General features: G+C 36.3%; 1 protein-coding gene across 16 annotated transcripts in view; it reads right to left on the bottom strand.

Moving 5' to 3' along the window:
- CDH18 (cadherin 18) overlaps positions 1 to 20,093 on the bottom strand; it is a 491,833-nt gene that overhangs the window by 106,055 nt on the left and 365,685 nt on the right. For all 16 annotated transcript variants that reach the window (XM_074545340.1, XM_074545332.1, XM_074545380.1 and 13 more), the window contains one exon: positions 16,441 to 16,560. In XM_074545340.1, the coding sequence (XP_074401441.1) occupies positions 16,441 to 16,560 (120 nt within the window). The remainder of the gene's footprint in view (positions 1 to 16,440; positions 16,561 to 20,093) is intronic.

Below are 20,093 nucleotides of genomic sequence, written 5' to 3'. Positions count from 1 at the left end.
GTTTTTTTTTTGGGCAGGAAAGCAGGTGGTTAAGCAGAAAACTTCTTCCTTTTCACTTTTCTGCTAGACAGGAATTCCTTCCCCTTAACATCTTACACTAAACTATCTAAAATATAGTGACTGCCAATCTCAACAGAAATGAGTGCAAATCAGAGCTTTGATGTTGGATCAGACAAATTTTATTTAATTATTTCATAAGTGAAATAAGCATACCACTAACAATTCCATTTTGATTCAGAAAATAATCTTTTTTTACCGCTTCTAGTAAGATAGTTATTCAAATTATCCTCAGCAAAAAACAGTTATCTTCAGCTAAAATTAAAAGGATAAAAAAAACTACTCCATAGTATTTCTTAAAATATGTTATCATGTGATATTTATAAAGAGATTGAAAAAAAGGAAGGTTTTTAAAAATATTTCTTCCTCAAATAGACTTTTTTCTATCTGTTGGTATTTCTAAGGACAGAAAGGAGACGCTGTAACAAACCAAAGCACACATAAAGACAATGAAGTACAGTTAGAGCCTGCATTTTTGTCTTAAAAATTTCTGCTTCAGTACTGAAAGGTTTGATTTCAGGAGCTTAATGCAAATTTCACTGAATAGCAAAAGAAAATCCCTTTGAAATGAAGAGAGATTAATCAGATTTTCTACCACTGGCTTCTGTTACAGCTAAGTCATTGAAGTAGGCCATCAATGGGCAATGAAAAAGGAGCAATGCCATCATATTATATTTTGGATTAGACCACAGTTTACTAAGTCATTCTCTCAGAACAGTATCATTATCTATCTATCTATCTATCTATCTATCTATCTATCTATCTATCCATCTATCTGTCTGTCTGTCTGTCTGTCTATCTATATATCTATGCATCCATCCATCCATCCATCCATCCATCCATCCATCCATCCATCCATCCATCCATCCATTGCTATGAAATTAAATCTATATGAAACTGATTTGGACTGGAAATCAGAAGACCTTGCTATGGAACCAGATGACATTACAGTGTTGCACAGGCACTGTGAAGATTATCACTGGAGAGAAGACCCTTTTTACCATGGATATGAGGACCAGTGATGCTCAGACAGACTCCCTTGCCATTTGATGTATGCTGAAAGGCAGATGTATGCTGAAAGCTTCAGTGTCCATGTTATAAGAAACTGGCCAGCACAAACAAATGCTAACATGGAGTGAAAGAATCATGTAGGTTGGGAGACCTTTAAGATTAATGATCTTAAGATCTTTAAGACTGATGATCTGAACATGACCTGCTTCTTTCCACTTTGACTGGTCGAAAAGAAAAATGCCATCAAAGCCTTTTTCTGATCTTCTGTTGACTCTGCACCAAGCAGGGTCCTGAAAGCAGAGAATGTCCACAAAAGCCCACAGCGGCAGGGAACACCAGTTCAAAGGCTGGTTGGTCCTTTCACAAGCCTCTGTCCCCAGATCCTGCTTGCTCCTGAGGACAGGAAGTACAGATGTGGTCAGGGGACACTGACTGGTTGGAATGCGGTGGACTGTCCTTATGTGTATGTAAATTAAGTGAGCCCTAAAGAAAGTCCCAGATATAAAGTGAATTGAGATAACTATGGCACTCTTGGAGACAGGTACTCTGATATTCTTTTGAGCCACAGGCAGCTTGCAGCACAGCCAACATCATTGGCTGGGTTTTAAAAGTACCACAAAAGTTGCAAGTACTGCAAAAGGCATGTGTCTGGATATTCTTACAAGTCCTACATCCTGTAATAAAAAAATATTTTCCTCTCCATATTTGCACCAATGAGTATTTCAACTCATGCTCTACATGGAGACATTATTTGTCATAAAATGAATGGTACAAGATTCCTAACAATCGATAAAAGATAGATAGTAATGCAGATAAAATGTAAGGTAGATTAAAAAATCTTAAACCTACATGAATTTAAAACTACTGCTACTTTTTAACCTATTTTTATGTTCTTCCCATGTAGTACAGCCCTATCAAAAATGAAATTTTAGTTATAATTTAGAATCTTTTCAGTAAAATGGCTGACTTAGTAGAAAATGTAAAGGACATTTCGTTTTGATTTGTTATTCTGCTTCTACCTAGGAATATGTGTCAGCAGCTACATGAATCATTTTTAATTTCGAGGCCTTGAAATTCACCCTGAGTATTTCCATCAGAAAGGATCTTCAGAAAGAAAAGAAGAAAAAATTTAAAATACCACAGCATTGTGGCTGTCATTTGGCAACATCTGTTAGTTGTATTATTAATTGAGAATTAATCAAGAAGAAAAAAAATTCTTACTAGATTTTACAGGGAAGTTAATGCAGTACTTGATGAATACAGTAGATCACCTACAAAAAATGTTTGTGGAAGTTAGGGCGTTCCTAAAGTCTTGCCAGGTGGACAAAATTCCTGTGAAGCCAGAATAATCCACTTTCAAATGAAATATATTTGTGGGCATTTCACCTCTTGTGTGGTTAGCTGGTCAAGAAAAAAGAGTCAGTTCCATGTATCTCATGCTTGTTTTGGTGGTAATATGTATCTGATATATAAACACTACAAAGTTCCCAAACAAGGGAACATATAAACCCAAACAAGTTCCTATACCAGGAGGCCATTCCTATGAGAAACCAGAATTTATAACTCTTCATATCTTTAAAGAATAATGCATCCTAAGATAAACACATGGATGGTAAATATGTATCACCCTCTTTTCACCCTGTAGCAAAAAGTCACAGACTAGGCAACTATATTTAAATTTTCTTTTTTTTTTTTTTTTAATTATTTCATATCTACTCTTCTCTGAAAAGAAGCAACACCAGAAATGGATGTTTCAAAATTTATTAAAATTAACAGATGCTGATTTTAGGTATATTTGCTTAATATTTTTTCAGCACTCCAAATTAAGAATTCATTTGCAAGATCTTTATAATGGAAAAACTATCAGCAAAAAGAAGGTTCCACCTCAAGAAAAAACAGAAATACAGAATTTAAAAGAATGATGACTATCCAAAACCTATGTAAAGAAAAAGAATTTTAAAAACTGCTACACAAGTCAAATTAATTTGTACTACAAGTGCTTCATATTACATTTTACTCACTCTTGGTTTCCTGAATCAATGGGATATTATCTAAACAAGAAGATGGTGTGATATGTGTTATAACATTTTTTAATGAATTGTACTATTTCTAATAGCTCAGCATACATTGCAACTGCTGTTTACCAGAGCATTTTGAAACTCTTGGACAATGTTCTGCATTACATAAATAAGAGGTTAGAAGAAAAAAATTGAGTACTTAAAAAAAATTGATGTAAAATACATATTTTTTTTTCAGAATCAGAAAATGCAATAGTTAATATATATTATCAGGATTATTGAGAATCTCTTGGAGACTGTATCAGATCTGAAACAAATCTAATCTACTTACTAAAACAGAGGATTATAAGGAAAAATCCAGAAGCATGATTATACAGGAGTGCAAAGTTGTGTTGAAAAACTTAAAACTTTGTTTAATTTGCCTAATTTAAAGCAGTATTCTTTTTTGTATTCTCTTCAAAAGGGCAAAGTAAACCAGAAACGGTGTCCTCTTTCAAAATAAAGGATTCCTCTTTAAAGCACAGAAGAATATTTTAGCAAAGGTTAAGGATTACACAAATAAACACACATACATATTTCACTGATGCAGTTATTTTTGTAGATGATCTTTACAGATCCATTTTGCCATGAATATAACTTTTAATCAGAACTGATATTAATTGGATTAAAGCCTAGACTTGGGACATCCGTTGAAGGGAAAGGTTCCATGCTGTGATACTTGCAGTTGCCATTTCAGGTTGAAGACAAAGAAAATAGAGAAAAAGAAAACCTCATCATAAGAGACATTTCTGAGGAAGAAACAGTCTAAGCTTCTGAAGTCCCTCACTGTATTTGCATCTTCAATTCAAGTAAAGTGAAGTCTAACTGGCATAGTGGTTAGATATACAGGGAATTGTTGCATTTTCTATTTGGACATTGTAGATGCAATCTATTGATCTAAAATGTATTTCTTGAAAGAAGAGTTTGGAAGAGAATAAAATCTCATTTAATCTACCCACTTCCCTTAGGATTGCTCCCATGACAGCTATATCTGCTTCTGGGACTGCGAGTACTTCACCAAATTCCAGACAGATTTCTACTCTTGCACCTTTCTTAGTGTTACAGATAGAGTTGAACCTTTCCTTGAAAACATCATAAGCATGTTTTGAAAATTCTATGTAACAGAAATACTTACACTTAGATAAGGAAATAGGAAGGAAATAAGGGCCTGCTAAGAAAATAGAAAGAGGATCAGCAAATTTAGAGTACTTCAACATTGAATCATGGTCATGAATTTTTTTATTATATTTATGCTTTAGTCCTGAAGAGTGTAACAAGAGAAAAACAAGACAAAACTATGTGAAAAGAAAAAAACCACATCCTCAGGGACCTAAATTATAGACTGCAGACAGAGCTTTACTCCTCTGCAATGGGCAGTGAACACAGATCTGTTTCTGCCTCTTCTAGCATGAGAATTTTCAGGGGCTATACCTAATGCTTAAAATATTTCATAAGGAATGTACTGACTGCAAATTTGAAAAGCTCTGGGGTTTTTGTGTTTTTTTTGTTTCTTTTTTGACTGTGGGATGGATTTTAAAAATTATTTTTAAAATGTGAAGAAAAACATCCACCTTACAAAAGTTTGTTGACAAGCAGTGCTTGCAGCACTGTCAGGGCACCAGAGGGGCTGGCAGCTTCTAGGGGCCGAGTGACAGGAGAGGGTCCTAGGCTGGCGATGGCAGGGCCTGGCAGCCACAGCCTGTTCCACCCCAAACAGGGGCACTGGAGCAGCCCCAGTGCCAGGCCTTGGCACCTCCTTGGACCTGGGGACAGGCACAGACCAGGCTGATACATGATGACTAATCTAATTCTTATAAAAAACCAAACCAAACAACTAACTCTTACTATCATTCACAAATCAAGTTACAGTATGTAGGTGTAAGCAAAGATAAGTTTAAAAAAATAAAAAAAAAAAAAAAAATAAAGAGAATCCTCTACTGGAAATACAGTCCCAGAGTCACAGGAACTCTGGTTATAGTCTCTCCTAAATGTAATTTTAGAAATATGATGGCAACTCATAAAAGCAGTTAGAAAGGAGTGAATTTGCTGGTTACTGATTTTGATCAGAGCCTATCTTCAGTCTTAGAGACCAGGGAAAGCCTGTTTGTACTGATTCTGCTGCTGCTCCTGGGCTTGACATAGTTGGCAAGGGAATGAAAACACACTCCAGAGTACATTCAGAAAAGATGGACACCACCAAGGGAAACGGACTAAATTTATTACAAGACTTCACGTTCCCCACTTGCACAGGCACTGATGGTGGGAAGGTGGCAAAATTGAATATTCAAAAGAAAAACATGCAAACAGAGAAGACACAACTGGAAAATGTTGAATTTTCTGGATAGATCACAAGTTTCTTGGTGTTTTCTGAAAGTAATTTGTTTTTCCCTCTCTTGTCAGATATGAACTGAATTATAACAGTCCCTAAATGTCATCTTGGTGGTTCTCACTGTAAAACTGGTGCAAAATTGGTTTATATATATATTGCACATCTTTGTTCATGTATATGGCTAAAAGATATGGAGGTTTTGTTAATTTTATAAAGTTTTTGTTCAGTTTTTCTTGAGAGGCATCTCAACCGCAGAGGGATTATTTTTTTCTGGTTAAGATTTCTTGAAGAGCATTTTCTTTATACATATTCTTTGGAAAATCATTGATATCATACTAGTTTTTTGTTCTGTATCGTTTATTACAAGACAAGGTATTATCAGACACATTTCTTCAAATTGTCACTGAAAATGTATGCATTGTTCTAAGAGATGAGACTGGTGGGAAACCAGACGCATACATATTTATTGGCCTAATGTAGATTATTCATGAATTCTGAGAGTAACTATGTTTTTAAATCACAGGACTTGTAAGAATTACAAAATAAAATAAACTTATTAATAAAAATTATATAAAAGAAAACAATATCCTCAATCAGTTCTATATTTGTAGTTTCCTTTTCACATGTTTACTGCAACTGGTCTTGTCCACTCTAACGTGAATTAGTATAAAATATCAAATATGAAAGGCAAAAATGTGACCTCAATGAAGCTTATTATTAAGACAATAACATTATTAACACAATATATCGGAAAAAACCTTAACTAATAAGCCAAAAAACTAAAACGACATGAATCAGAACTTCAAGAAATTAGGTCCTTTAAAAATATATTTAACCAGTGTATCACCAACCATAAGCAGATATTTTACCATTACCAAGTCAGTAGATAACAGCCCCTGGAATAAAACCTCAAGGACACTTTGCCTCGTTTTCACTACCACTGCACAGTTCCATTGTCACCTATAACTGCATTTTGAAATTATTATCCTCAACTATAGCAATATCCGTAACAGTTTACAAAAGGGAAAATTAAGCTGGAAAAGGGAAATGGGGATCAAGATGGAGAGATAAGTATGAATTAGGACACGTGTGTGAAGTTCACCTTAATACCTGGTTCTATATCTTCATTTCATTTCTCTAGCCAAAATTTCAAGGGTGTGTGTGGGGAGAATTTTTTTCAATGCCTTGGTGATTCTTTCTTCTAGAACTACATATATAAATAATAACCTCTTGTCTAGAAAAAGGACACCTATTACCTGAATTAAAGACAATAAAGTCACCGCCTTTTTTTTTTTTCACAACAATAAAGATTGATCTGTGAAAGGATTGTCAACATGTGGACTGGGGCAGAGCCTTTTAACAATCTAGTGCATTAATCTTCTCAGTCAGTGTCCTGATTCTCATCCCAGTTGAGCTAAAAATTACAGTAATGTATTATTTGCTTTAGGGTGAAATTTTATTCATCCCCTTTCCCTAAAGTTAAACACATTTTATCACACATGTAATTTTCAAACTTTGTTTGGATGAATAAGCTTTCTATGTTTAAAAACAGGGAACTTAAATTATTGGTTCATATCTCCCTTGTTTAAAGTTCAAAGACACAGAGATAAACACATATTTATAAAAATAGCTCTACTCTAGAAAAACAGACATTTTACAGACACTTGCAATGTAATGTTTTCCTCATATCAGGATCTTTAACTTTTTCTAATAGATACAGCATGGTATTTTAGACCTACAAAATAGAGCAAACTCCTTACAGCCCTCAATGCCTCTGAAAATATGTGAATGCCTGGAAGTATGAAAAGCCAAGCCTAACAAACATTAAGATTAGGAACCTTTTCCAATGTCTAATAAAAAGTAAAAGCAAAGACTTTAAATGGTGAACAAAGAACAATTTTATATCTAAGAGAAAGACCGTAAAAGATGTGGTGACAGAATCTATCCTACATGATTATGGCTGTCTCACTGCTTTCAGTTCAGGACTTTCAGTCAGGTAACACAAATTAAAACAGTGCTTCACCTGTGTGCTGATCTTGACTGGGATAGATAATTTTCTCCATAGCAGCTCTTATGGTGCTGTTTTGGATTTGTGACACAAACAGTGCTGATGACATAGGGATGTTTTAGCCTTGTCAAGGAGTGCTTACAGCAACATGGACTTTTCTGCTTCTCACACCATTCCACCATTGACAAGGCTCAGGGTGTACAAGGAGCTCAGAAGGAACACAGCTGGAAGAGCTGACCCAAGGGACATCGCATATCACATGAAATCACAATCAGCATAAAAGTGGGGAGAAGAAGGAGAAAGAAAGGGCACTCAGAGTTGTGGCACTTGTTGTCCCTGGCCACTGTAATGTGTGGTGGGGCTCTGCTTTCCTGGGGAGAGCTGAACTACTGCCTGCCCATGGGAAGTGGTGAATCAACTCCTTGCTTTCCTTTGCTTGTGTACATTACTTTTACCTTCCCTATTAAAATGTCTTTATCTCAGTTGCACCACTTCTTTTCTCTCCCCCATTGCATTGTGTGGGGAGAGAGTAAGAGGCTCTGTGTGGCTGAGCTGTCTACCAGGCTTAGACCAGATGAAGATATCATTATGTTTTAAGTGGAAAAACATGTTTGTGTATTTACAGATGAAAGATTAAAAATATATACACACATAAATAAAAGCATGTCTACCAACGAAAGGAACACAGTACAGTAGTCGAACTCAATCTCCAAAACACATGGTTCATCTCACAGGAGAAGAAAAACAAGGTTAGAACATCAGGCAATCTTTTTTTCCCAGTTTGCTGCCTCTTATGCCTGTCCTTTTTAACTACATGATGAATGCTGGGAGAGAAAATATTGGTAGATATCAAACAAAGAAAATACAGTGCCAGAACACTGTTCCTGATGAGTGACCAATCCATCTTGTGCCCTGAAAAGCCTGCTCCACAAAGTTTCCTGGAAGTGGATGCCAAAAATTGCATAAGGATATATAAGAGGGATGATATACCACCAAATATCAGTAATCCTAAGAGTAAATGAGCTAGATTGAACAGAACATTCTGCCCCTCCTCTTTGTACACTTTTGATTAGAAAAGGACTTTCTGCATTGTTTCCATAATGATGGAAAACAAGGTCTAAGCAACAAGGTTTTTAGTGGAACCAATGCCCTCAGAAAGTCTCTGACTGTATCAAAATGTTGTCCCCAGAAACCTAAAAGAAGCAGTAGATTGTTCTGCTGTCTGATGGCTTGAGTTATTCTCCAAATGACTCTTGGGAAAACAGTAAGACTATATCAATATTTTGAACACAAAAGAAAACTGTGAGAATTAAGTCCATTGTTCAGAGAAGTTTTTTTTACAGTGTCAAAACTGTAGGTGTAGAAAATTCAATATTTACTTTAAACTGAAAGCAAAAGACATTACAATATTTACTCTTAGCTTAAAGCTGACAGATGACACTCAAACAAGTGTTCATGACTATATTTTTACATGATGCACATATTTCTGTTCCTGTAGGAATGGAAGAGTGCACTGCACAGTACCTGGTGGAATTAGAAAAACAAGGTAAGACTCTTTCAAATTTTGAGTGTGAATTCCTAGTGATCCTCTTGTCAGTGAAGTGCAGACATTGGAAAAGGTCTGCACTAGAGATGTAATTTCTGTTACAACATTTCAGAAATTCCTTGAGGGAAATCAAACCTATGTAAACCTGAATATGAAATACAGTTATTAGAACTTCAAGATAAAATTTCAGTACCTATGCACAAAATCATGTTATTTTAATCCTGCACACTTTTAGAAAAATGTATCACTCATTACAATAACTAAATTTTCAAACTGATTCTTGACTGTGACCTCCCCTTGATACTGAGTAGAAACCAATACATATAATGGAGTTTTCACCAATAGCTATAAATAAGTGTTCTGCAATGCAAGAACATTTAAAGTTCAGAAATTTCACCACAGGCATTTCTTTATCTAGCTCAAGCAGAATGTGTCATTAGCAAAATTCAATGCTTGACAGCCCTTTTGGTGAAGATTTTTTTCTTAATATCTAACCTAAACATTGCCTGGCCGCTTTGTGGCCTTTTTTTCTTGTCCTATGACTTGTTACTTGTGAGGAGAGACAGACTTCCACCATGGTGCATTCTACCTCCTTTCAGCCAGTTGTAGAGAGCAATCAGATTTCTTCTGATCTTCCTTTTCTCCAGATAGAGCAACATAATTTCCCTCCGCTGCTCCTCACAACACTTGTGCTCCAGACCCTTCATCAGCTTCATTGTCCTTTACACACATGGTGTCCAGTTACAGTTTAAAAGCCCATCTGCAAAAACTGTAGGTAGACGAGGTTAAGTGCACTATAAGATGTCTACAGGAGCCTGGGAACTGGCTGTGGTGCCTTAGACGTGGATTTTGGGTGTTGTCACAAGATATTCCTTCAGAGCAGAAGCATTCAACTTATGTTAGATACTGCTATAGCACTGTAAGGTCATTTAAAAATTATTGGAGCCTCTGAGCAGAAAGCAATGAGATTGCTAAACAAAATTTATTTTCATATTAATTTAGCAGTCCAAAATGAACTAACCTGCATCTCAGCAGGGAATCACTAACCCCACTATACATGCTCATTAAACAGATGTCACTAAGATATGTCAACTAAAAAAAGGAAAAATTCTTCAGAGGAAAAATAGGGATGCTTGTTCAAGAAAGTGGCAGAAATTTATTTCTGAAATTAATTTTTAACTCATATGATTTTCTTTGTATACAGGGACATAGGGTCATGAAATATCATTATTTCATCTAGGACAGTAGATTCTTATCTGGGATACCATGACAGGCTGTTCTACTAAAACATAAAAAGAGTGCTCTTCTTTTTTGAACAGGGAAGTTTATTACATTTGCCTTTATATAAATTATCTTGTCTATTATAAGGCAATTCAGTGGGCCTTAATTAAATTAATAGTTAATATCTCACCACTAAAAGAACTTTATTTTAATAGATTAATTAATTATACTTTTAGGTAGTCATGCTTATTTAGCCGTATTGAACTTGAGAATAAGCTGATAAACAATATATTTTTCTTGTTTTGCAGAGGAGTGCACATGTAACTTTTAAATTGCACTCTAATTATTATAATGCCACAAAACCTGCCATTCCCATATGAACCATGACCAAGAACTTAAAAAAAAAATGCATAAGAATAGTTACAGATGTGGACAAAAATCTTGAACTTCCAGGATGGGTAATTGGTGTTTATGAGGCTCATCTCTATGTTTGGAAGCATCTATTCAGCCAGGGACTGTGTTTATTTGCATTTGTATTGGGCTCTCAGTCAGGAATCAAACTAGATAATCAGTGAGTAGGTAATTTCTCGTAGGGATCCGCTGCAGTGTGCTGTAATAGCCTGTTTTAAACTGGGGTCCCTTCCCCAGGTGTGCAAATACCCCTCCTCCCCTTCCCCCCTCACCCCCTGCTGGGCTGTTAATCAGTTTTAACATTCCAGCAAGGCGTCGTGTGGTTCGTCACTTTCAAAGGATGCCCCTCAGGCCCAGAGGTCATTGGCCTGTCTAGGTGTCATCCCCCCCTGAGACCCTGCCCCTCCCACCTGGTTGGTGGCTCACCTGTCCCCTCCCCTCCCCCTGCCCCGGGAGCTTAAAAGGTGAATCAGGCCATGTGGTCGGGATTCTGTTGGAGCTGTTACTGACATTCAGACCTCTGTGACCATGGAATAAAGCTCTGGATATCAAACCCTCCAGCAGAATCCATCTCCTTTGTCTTCACCTTCACCTGAAGCCTTCTTCCTGGGGTAAACGGAGCCCCTAACAAGCCTGGACTTGCTCAGCTGCCCAGCTGCAACCACCAGCAAGCTAAAGGTGTCTCTGGGGTGACACACCACAGCTGCCGCCTTTGGCCTAGCAGCAAGGGTCAGACTGGCCCAGGCACAATCTACCTGGTAATATTGGGATTCATATTCCAATAGGGATCCTTGAAGCTATTGTTCATATCTTGTGAAGACAGAAAGCAGAAGGAGACTGACACTCATCTCACACTTCATGATTACCCCAGACTAATTTGCAGTGACATTCTTTGACAAATAGAAATACATATTTCTTTACTATTTAACATCTTAAAGTAAAACAAAAAACCAGGCAATCTAATACATGACTAAGATCTTTGTAGTATTGTTGATGAAACAGCAGAACATTATAAATACAAATACTAATATCTGAGGTTTTTTCCATATTCAATTCAATTACAAATGAGTTTTCTGTCTTGCCAATATCTACACTTAAATTCAAAACTGCGATGGAGTTTTTATCCCTCTTTTTACAACAGTTGCAGCAGAACTGCTGATTTGAAAAGACATGCCCTACACATTACTTTGCTCTGTATATGTGGTTCAGAAAGATGGATGTACCTACAAAGAGCCATGTGAAACTAACATACTCCAAATAGCATTTACCATGTAAGCAGACAAATTGGACTACAGGTTTCTCTTTCATTCCAAAAGCATGTAGCAATAGAAAGTGTGCTGCTATAGCTGTGACTGAAAGCACATAGTCTAACTTGAGGTTTCCTCAGAAAACAGAGCTCCTGGGGTTCGGTTACCAGTCAATTGTTGGCTGCTGCTGTTTGATGAGCCGCACTTGACATGAGCAAAGAACAAGCAAGGATCGATCCCAGATCAAGTTTATGGATCGAAAGACCTCATTATTTGGGAAAGGTGGAATATTGAATTTGTAGTTCAAACTCTCCAGAAAAGACTTCATGTGTATTTAGGCATTTCAAAAGATGCTCAAAATTTGAAGACAGGTAGTGGAGGGGATGCATATGTGAAAAGGTGGGAGTAGGAGAAGGGAGAACCATATTAAAACACTAAGTATCCAAATAAATTATTTGCTCCCCTGTTAACTAAAAACTTAGCTTTTTATTTTCTCTTTACAGAGAAGTTAATGATACTATAAAAGTATAAGCATTTAATCTTCTCTAGGGTTCCCTGAATATTTTTATTTAAGAAAACATACACTCTTATATGAATAATCTTTGTAAATATATATAAGATCTAGACATTTACTCATTCCCTCCATTTTGCCATAGTTATTAGAACATTCTTATTTATAAAATTTCAGCTGAGTGCTTTGCTGCAGATGGGGAGGAAAACAAATCGTAAACACTAGAGGCTATTGCAGGTAATTATTAATTACATAACTAGTTACTATTACACTCCACAGATAATTACCAAAAGTAATTAATAAACACAAATAGAGAGCAATTAATAGAAAGCCATTCAATATCAATTGATTTTGAAAGTCTTAAAACTTTAGGTTATGCATGGAAAGTAGTTTTGACACTCACAGCGAAAATTACATAGTTGCAGCAAATTTCTATGCAGAGAATTCACGATTTTTCCCCAGAGGAAAACAAAACAAAACACAGGTCTTAGAGCAAATCAACTGATAAACTAGATTGTTGGCGGCCTGATGGAGATGAGGTTGCTGCACCTTCCTATTTTTAATCCATTATTTAGAAGCAATGTGAGGTCAAGCGCTGTTCCCACAAGGCACATTCACAGATGCAACGCGCAGCGGGTGACACGCCAATGGGACGGCTCAGCACTCAAACACAAACAGCACAAACAGCCTCATTCTTCTCCGGCTGACCAGAAGGAAGGATGATTTATAATTGGAAATATACTCACAACAATCACCATGGATTGCTCCTGTAACTTGCTATATTTGGTCTATCCAGTAGCCTTGCACTCGGCGCAATCTGGACATCCAACTCTGGGGCCTTCAACTGCCCTCCAGCTCCAGGTGCACACCCCCTTTTTATCCTGGACATTGTCCCACATCTGCACTCATACCAGTGCACTTATTGATCCCTCACAGCCTTACACACTGAGTACACCCAGTAGCAGTACCTTGACCCCTTGGGCACTCAGTTCCCAATGCCATCCAGCTGGCTCCTGGCTCCCTGGTCTCCCCTTGCCTCATGCACAGAGATACACAACTACAAACAGGACTACCAAACCACACACCACACAGTTGCTCTAGATAACTGTGGTCTCGGCTCCTCCAACAGTTAACTCTGAGCTTTCTGGTCTGGACATTGGGCCAAATGGACATCCATCACCCAAACCACTCATCCAGACTGCTGACCATGTAGTAATACCATACTAGCATAGACACCTGTGTAATACACCTACAGTCTGCATTTTCCATTTGCTGACACCAGACACGCACCAGACCCCTTTAACTCGTTGTCCTGTTCCAGCAGCCAGCACTTAAATCTCCACTCACACAGGCATGCAAGAGCGAGACCTTTTACTCAGGAAATGGAGCGTAATAAAACACAGAACAGACTGCTGATCCAGGGAAGGGCATGGCCAGATAACAGTGCTGAGCAAAGCCTGTCTGCATATGGCTGGCCCCTTTTATCCTCTTACCTCTCCATTGTCTCTTGCTTTGCTCTCCCCAGTCCATCTCAGTCATCCCTTTCCCTGTCTATGGTCCTTCCTCTAGATATCCAAGAGTAAGTCTGTACGATTCCCATAATCTGCATCTCATAATGTGTCCCAGAGCCCTGTAAGTAGTAACTTTCTCAGTAGGAAGGGTGGTCAGGGCAGCGTCTCCTTTTGGTTCCTCATGATGGGTTTCAGCCCTGGCCCATAGGGCTGAAGCTGTCCTGGGTCAACCCTAGGAGGAGCTCAGGCTCCAGTCTATTTAGGGCAGGAGTTTTACTCTCCCTGCACTGCTCCTCTGCCCCACTTTGTGCGGAGAAGAGCCTTTTATCAGGAAAGCTGACAAAGCTCTTCTGCCAAACTTTTCCTGCTTCAGAGTTTGTAATTTGGTGCTGTTGCTTTATTATACTTTAAATGTATGAATTCCATAGCCTTATTCTATAATCTTATTTAAACTATTCTAACCTAGGCTTCTAAAAATCCATAACTTGAATGTCTTCAGATATTAAGTTGCTTAAAACCAAGTATAGGCAGTACTAAGCTAGAAGTAGCAGACTTTTTAAGATTAGTATTCACATTAGAGCTTGATCTCTATTTCTGATAGCTTCAAGAAACTTTACTGATCATGATACCAGGCTGCATAAACAACATTCAGTCATGAACACTGGGACTTTTCTCTTTGCCGTTTTTGGACCTCCTTTGTTGTAAAGGAAGTCTGTGCATGTAAGTGTAAATTCAGAAGACTTCCAGATAAAGTATAGTTAAGCTGGAATTGAACAATTGAGGAATTAGGAAAAAAGGCAAGGAAATGCTTGAAAACTCAGAAGAGTGATGTTTTAAAAAATGAGTCTTAAACCCCAAAAATTCAAAGTGAAATTTTATAGTGAAAAATGCTATTCATCAAGAAGTTCCCATCTTTTCCAATATTCTTCTTCCCGTTTCATCATGGCAAATTAAATTAACTGCTGTTCTACAATTATAAAATGGCAACATATTAAAGCAAAAAGCTTCCTCCTGCTTTTCCACTGTCACACTATTTATCTCATTTTCACTTTTTCATAGACTATGGTATCAGAATAATTTTCATATTCTACACAAATATCAAAAAGAGTTTAGGTTCATAAAGTGTTATTAAATCCTTGTCAAAGCCTAAGGCTTGAGGAGTGAAAATACACTACCATCTGTTGTTTCATTATACATACAACAATGCTATTTCTTGTGTGATATAGACTTGATACAGAGAATTTCCATTATGATTCCTCACTGACTGAATAGCAGCTCCAGACTACAAGTTCTACACCATTATAAAAATAAAAAATGAAGGTTATTGCTTCAGAGCACTTAAACAGTTTTGGAAATATGAACTAGTTATATTTCTAAGGGCAAGGAGAACGTGAGGGCTGTACCACAGATTTTCCATTCCAGGCCTTTCTTACATGACCCCCCAAATTTATAGAAAATTCTAGGCTGAGACAGACCTTCCTCTGAGGGTCAGGGAGTTTGGTCTAATCAAAGCAGCACTAACCTCAAATCTCTCTGAGATGGCAGAGATACACTTCTCTTGTAGTGAAACCAGGGTACATCTCCAGGTACCACAGAGACCAGTGTACACAAGCCAAGCAACTTAAGTGCAAAAACAGTAAAAGGGAAACCATTTACGCTATAGTTAATTCACTCCAGCACATTTAAAAAGTCACTATTATTCCCTACAGTTAACTAGGGAAAACTACACTGTTCAGTGTGCCCTTTTTTTCCCCCCTCAGTATTAAAGCTTTGATATAGACAGGGAAAAACAGTCACAAATTTAAATAAAAGTATACTCTCTTAAATTATATTTACCAATTATTGAGGACTTCAAATACACACTTAAAATGTATAATCATGTTAATATCATTATCATAATAATGCTCTTCAAAAAATCACAAACTAATAACAACTCCCATCCCCAAAAGAGATTTTTCCTCTCTTTAAATAAAACAGTTTGGATACATTATACATGACTTACACTTTGTGGAAAAAAAAAAAAGGTAATGCATAGAGGTTAAGCATAAATATTTAAGTTCATTATACTTCTCAAATCCTAGAATGAATTTTCAGTTAAATGGCAGTCCTGAGGTTTTATAAAAAACACAAATTATAACAATTTATATTGGCATGTGTTGAAGCATATATCCAATAATCCTCCCAAGCCTATCCTTCAGACAAAACAAAGCATTGAAAATCATGTATTAGGCATACTTGAGTCACTTCCTAAACAGAGGCTTGAAAAGATGAAAGAGTGCTATTGCAGTTCGGCTGAATGTTTCATATCATGACATGATGCAGAATTAATTCTGTACACAGCAGGCTCATTTTAGTGCTCAGCAAAACATAGCAACTTATAAATTTCATAGTGCTAAAGTAAGAACCAGCCTACAAAAACACTAAGAAAAAAGTCCACATATCTGCATTGTGTACATTGCATTTCACCAACAAGACTTAATTAACTGCAACATAATAGCTAAATAATTTCAATAGAAATATAAAATACCCACCTGTTTTGGGGTCAACAGAGAAATATGGCTGTCCCTGAAGAATACTGTACACTACTCTGGCACTGTTTCCATATGTGGGGTCATCTGCATCTGTGGCTGTCACCTGTAGAACAGATGTACCTGTATATATAGGAAAATAAACATTAACTTGCAATAAATAACATTTTCCAACAAATATTTTAAAATACATTAAAAAAAGTTCTAAAATCCCCACATTCTAAAAAATGAGATTAATATCATGCTACCATCATATAAATTTTAAAGGAAAAATAATTACACCAATTTGAAAAAATTGGCTTTATATGTGTATGTGTAAATTGATTAAACACATACAAACTTAAACAGAAATTACAGAGATGTAAATATAAATAGTGACTACATATTATGCATATTTACATATGTTCTATGCACACAAATCTCAAACGTGGATATTGACTTCTAAATAACAGATTTATGGACTTCAGGATTATCTTTATCCACAATACAAATTAATGCTGAAGTATTAAAAGTAATTTGTAAAAATACCCCCAAATGAATAAAAGTTGCTAAATTGATATAAAAATTCGGCTATTGGAAGGCATCAAAGATGTGAAAATGAAATAACTTCTAGAACCTGTTTGGGGATGCAAATTAGAAATATGAGTTCAAAAGAAAATTATTTTTTATGCTAGTAATAAAAACCACTAGAAGAATAAAATCACAGTTTCTAGCATATCGCTAGGTGGGATAAGTTAAGAGTAACCCTTTTGAGAAAATGAAATGCATAAGTACTGCACAGATAGAATGGAGACAAGTGATTTTTTTTCATTTTAGTGTATTTTTCAAGGCATGTAATGATGAATCTTTGCTATCATTGCCAAGCACTTCCCATAAGAAATCAGTGCATGTAAGACTGTGAGTTAATAAAGGCTCAGGCTTCATTCTATTTGTTTATCTTTATGCAGACACAGCGTTATACAGCCTCCTTGGTCCAGCATTAAAATACCATGATAATAACAGAACAGGCTGCTCTCACATAACTCTGCATCTGAAAGCAGATTCTCATCTAAATTAACCACTGAGGTATCACATCAACTCTGAGGTGTTCAATTTCACATTTAGTGGAGAGGAGAAGTGTGTTTCTGAATTGAAACCCTTGATCTCCTTCATTTGTTGCACTTTGATTTTCCTTGTGGAACTGTTTCAGAGCATGCTACCTAGATTTTTTCAGATGCAAATAAACCAGGAGATTTGCTTTAGCAGCACATCTGATTTATTCTGACTGCTAAGAGGCACATAATCTCAGAGACCAGGCAAGAGCTAATCTAAAACAAGATTTCACAAATATATGTGGCATGGACATCAGTTTCTCCATTCCAGTTGTTCAGCCTCTTAGATCAATTTCCATTGCACAGAAACATTTGTTAATGTGCACACCCTCAGTATGCTCTTGACTTAGAAGTAAGTAAAGTCATGGAGTCTCACTTCAGGTGCAGCAAACTAACCATACAAACCTCCACAGATTTGGTTTCTACCCTCTTTGAAAACTCTTCATTCACTTTTACCATGTTAACTTGGACACCAAGAGCTGCTGTTTGTATCTCTACTGGAGACAGTAAAAGTGTACGTAAATGCTCTGCATATTTAAATATAGTGTCTCCTGGTCTTTGAAAAGCCCAAGTGTATTCAGTCTCACAAATAAATGTATTAACAAACCAAGTATAGGGATCCTTGTATGACTTTGAAGTGGAATACTGTAATGAAATCAAGCTGGAGCTAGTTGTATGTTCACAATTATTGAGATGTTAATGGTATAGGTAACTAAACTACTGTGTTTGTGCTCATGCAGAAAGGTAAACAAATGTGAATGAAAGTTTGTGTATTTTTTTTAAATGTTCTAGAAATCAGTTCAGGCCTATTTATTTCCTATCTAAACATAGAAAAAGAGGTCAAATCCAGGAGCCGACATTTCCTCCTGCTAGTCCATGACGTTGGAATGCTGTAATGATATATTTCTGTAGCCCAGTTTGCAAATAATTTCTAGCTTAAGAGGAACTTGTATGGTTCAGTTTTTTGGAATCACTGAAGATTAACAGGTTATGGATGCAGAATGATTTTATTTTGTAGTCATGTAAAACAAAAGCATATCCATTCAAGTGGTATAGTCAGTCACCTACCAGAATTTACTATCCAGAATGCTGGGCAACCTCTGTACCTTTTTGTCTATACTTTTTCCTTTTTCCAGGAAAACAGTTATCAACAGTGTGAGTTTCCATTACGCTTTTTCCCCAGAATTCTAGGAAATCAAGATATGTCTTGAACTTGATAAAAGTATTTTGGCTATTTCAGAAGAAAAAAAAATCAGAAATACTGTTTTTTTATAATTCTCTCCGTCTTTGAAGACTTTCTTCTCTCTCCTTATTTTAAAAGAATCTTATTGCTTGTATAACTCATTGATGTCAGAGAAAAGAACCAAATGAGTGAAAGGCAGAATCTGACATAAGCAGCCAACTGGTCTCTTTAGCATGAATGGAATGCCATTGTATCCAAAATTTGCCACAGTGATTTTCTAATCCAACTGTATTTCTCTCCCATGAAACACCAGATAAGAGCAATTTAGTATCAAATAGTGGCAAAGTGTTCTCTTTCTACCTAAAAGAACCCTTAGAATCTCAAATTTTAACTCAACCTCCCACCCTACCTCAAACTCTCATTCAGTGGAATGAAGCACTTGAGAAGCTTAACTTCTTCACTATCTCACACAAGCACACTCAGCATTTTATAAGATATCCCCACACCAGCCTTTTGCCCAGTTCTTGTGTTTTTTGCTGAGTACTGAGGAAAGGCAGTTTGTGAAAGCTGCAGGTTAGAATACCTTGAAAAAAAAAAAAAGGGAAAGAGGGTACTTTTACCTTTCAACTACTCCTTTCAAAGGTAGTATCATTCAGGCTCATCACGACAGGGAAATCTCAATTCATTTGTATCATTTAGATGCACCATAATTTTTCGTTGTTGAACTAGTGTCATTAAGGATTTAGATAGATTATTACACAGAAGTGCTCTCTTGCTATTTTAAATGTTAAAAAGTAAAAAAAAAAAAAAAAAAAAAAAGTAATCAGCTACGAAAGACAAGGATCTAATTTCTCTGGACACCACAGGAGAGATATGGACATCAGACCCTTACTATGAAAGAATTTTGTCACTCCAGTTAGGAAATGAAAGTGACATTTTTCCCCCAACTGGAGTCTCTGCTTATTCAGAGTACAACTAGCATTTCATATGCTCTCCGGCTACATTTCAGAGCTTATATTTTGGGCATTCTATTTTCTTAGTTAGTGCTTTATAAAGAACTGTAAAAGATGTCTGTATGCTCTGAATACTACTTTGGATGTTTTGTCAGTTTTTATTTTTTTCCTAGTATAAAAAAAAATTTTCAATTGGGGAAGAAAATTGTATTTTATTTCAAAATATCTCCATTTGATTTTTCTCTTTTTAATATACAGTTTGCAAGAAAAAAGTTTATGAAGTTGTATTTTCAAGAAAAGCTGAAAAGGAATACTGCAATTTGTCTCTCTGAAGACAAATTTTTAATTTTTAATAAGGCAGTTCCATAAAATACGTCTGTTGAGAATGTAAATATTTATGCATTACTTTTAATAGTTTTATATACTATT

The sequence above is a fragment of the Zonotrichia albicollis genome, chromosome 1, assembly GCF_047830755.1.
Source record: "Zonotrichia albicollis isolate bZonAlb1 chromosome 1, bZonAlb1.hap1, whole genome shotgun sequence".
In the NCBI taxonomy this organism is placed as follows: Eukaryota; Metazoa; Chordata; class Aves; order Passeriformes; family Passerellidae; genus Zonotrichia; species Zonotrichia albicollis.
The sequence above is the reverse complement of the archived record's forward strand: the minus strand, read 5'-3'. Positions and strand labels throughout refer to the sequence as shown.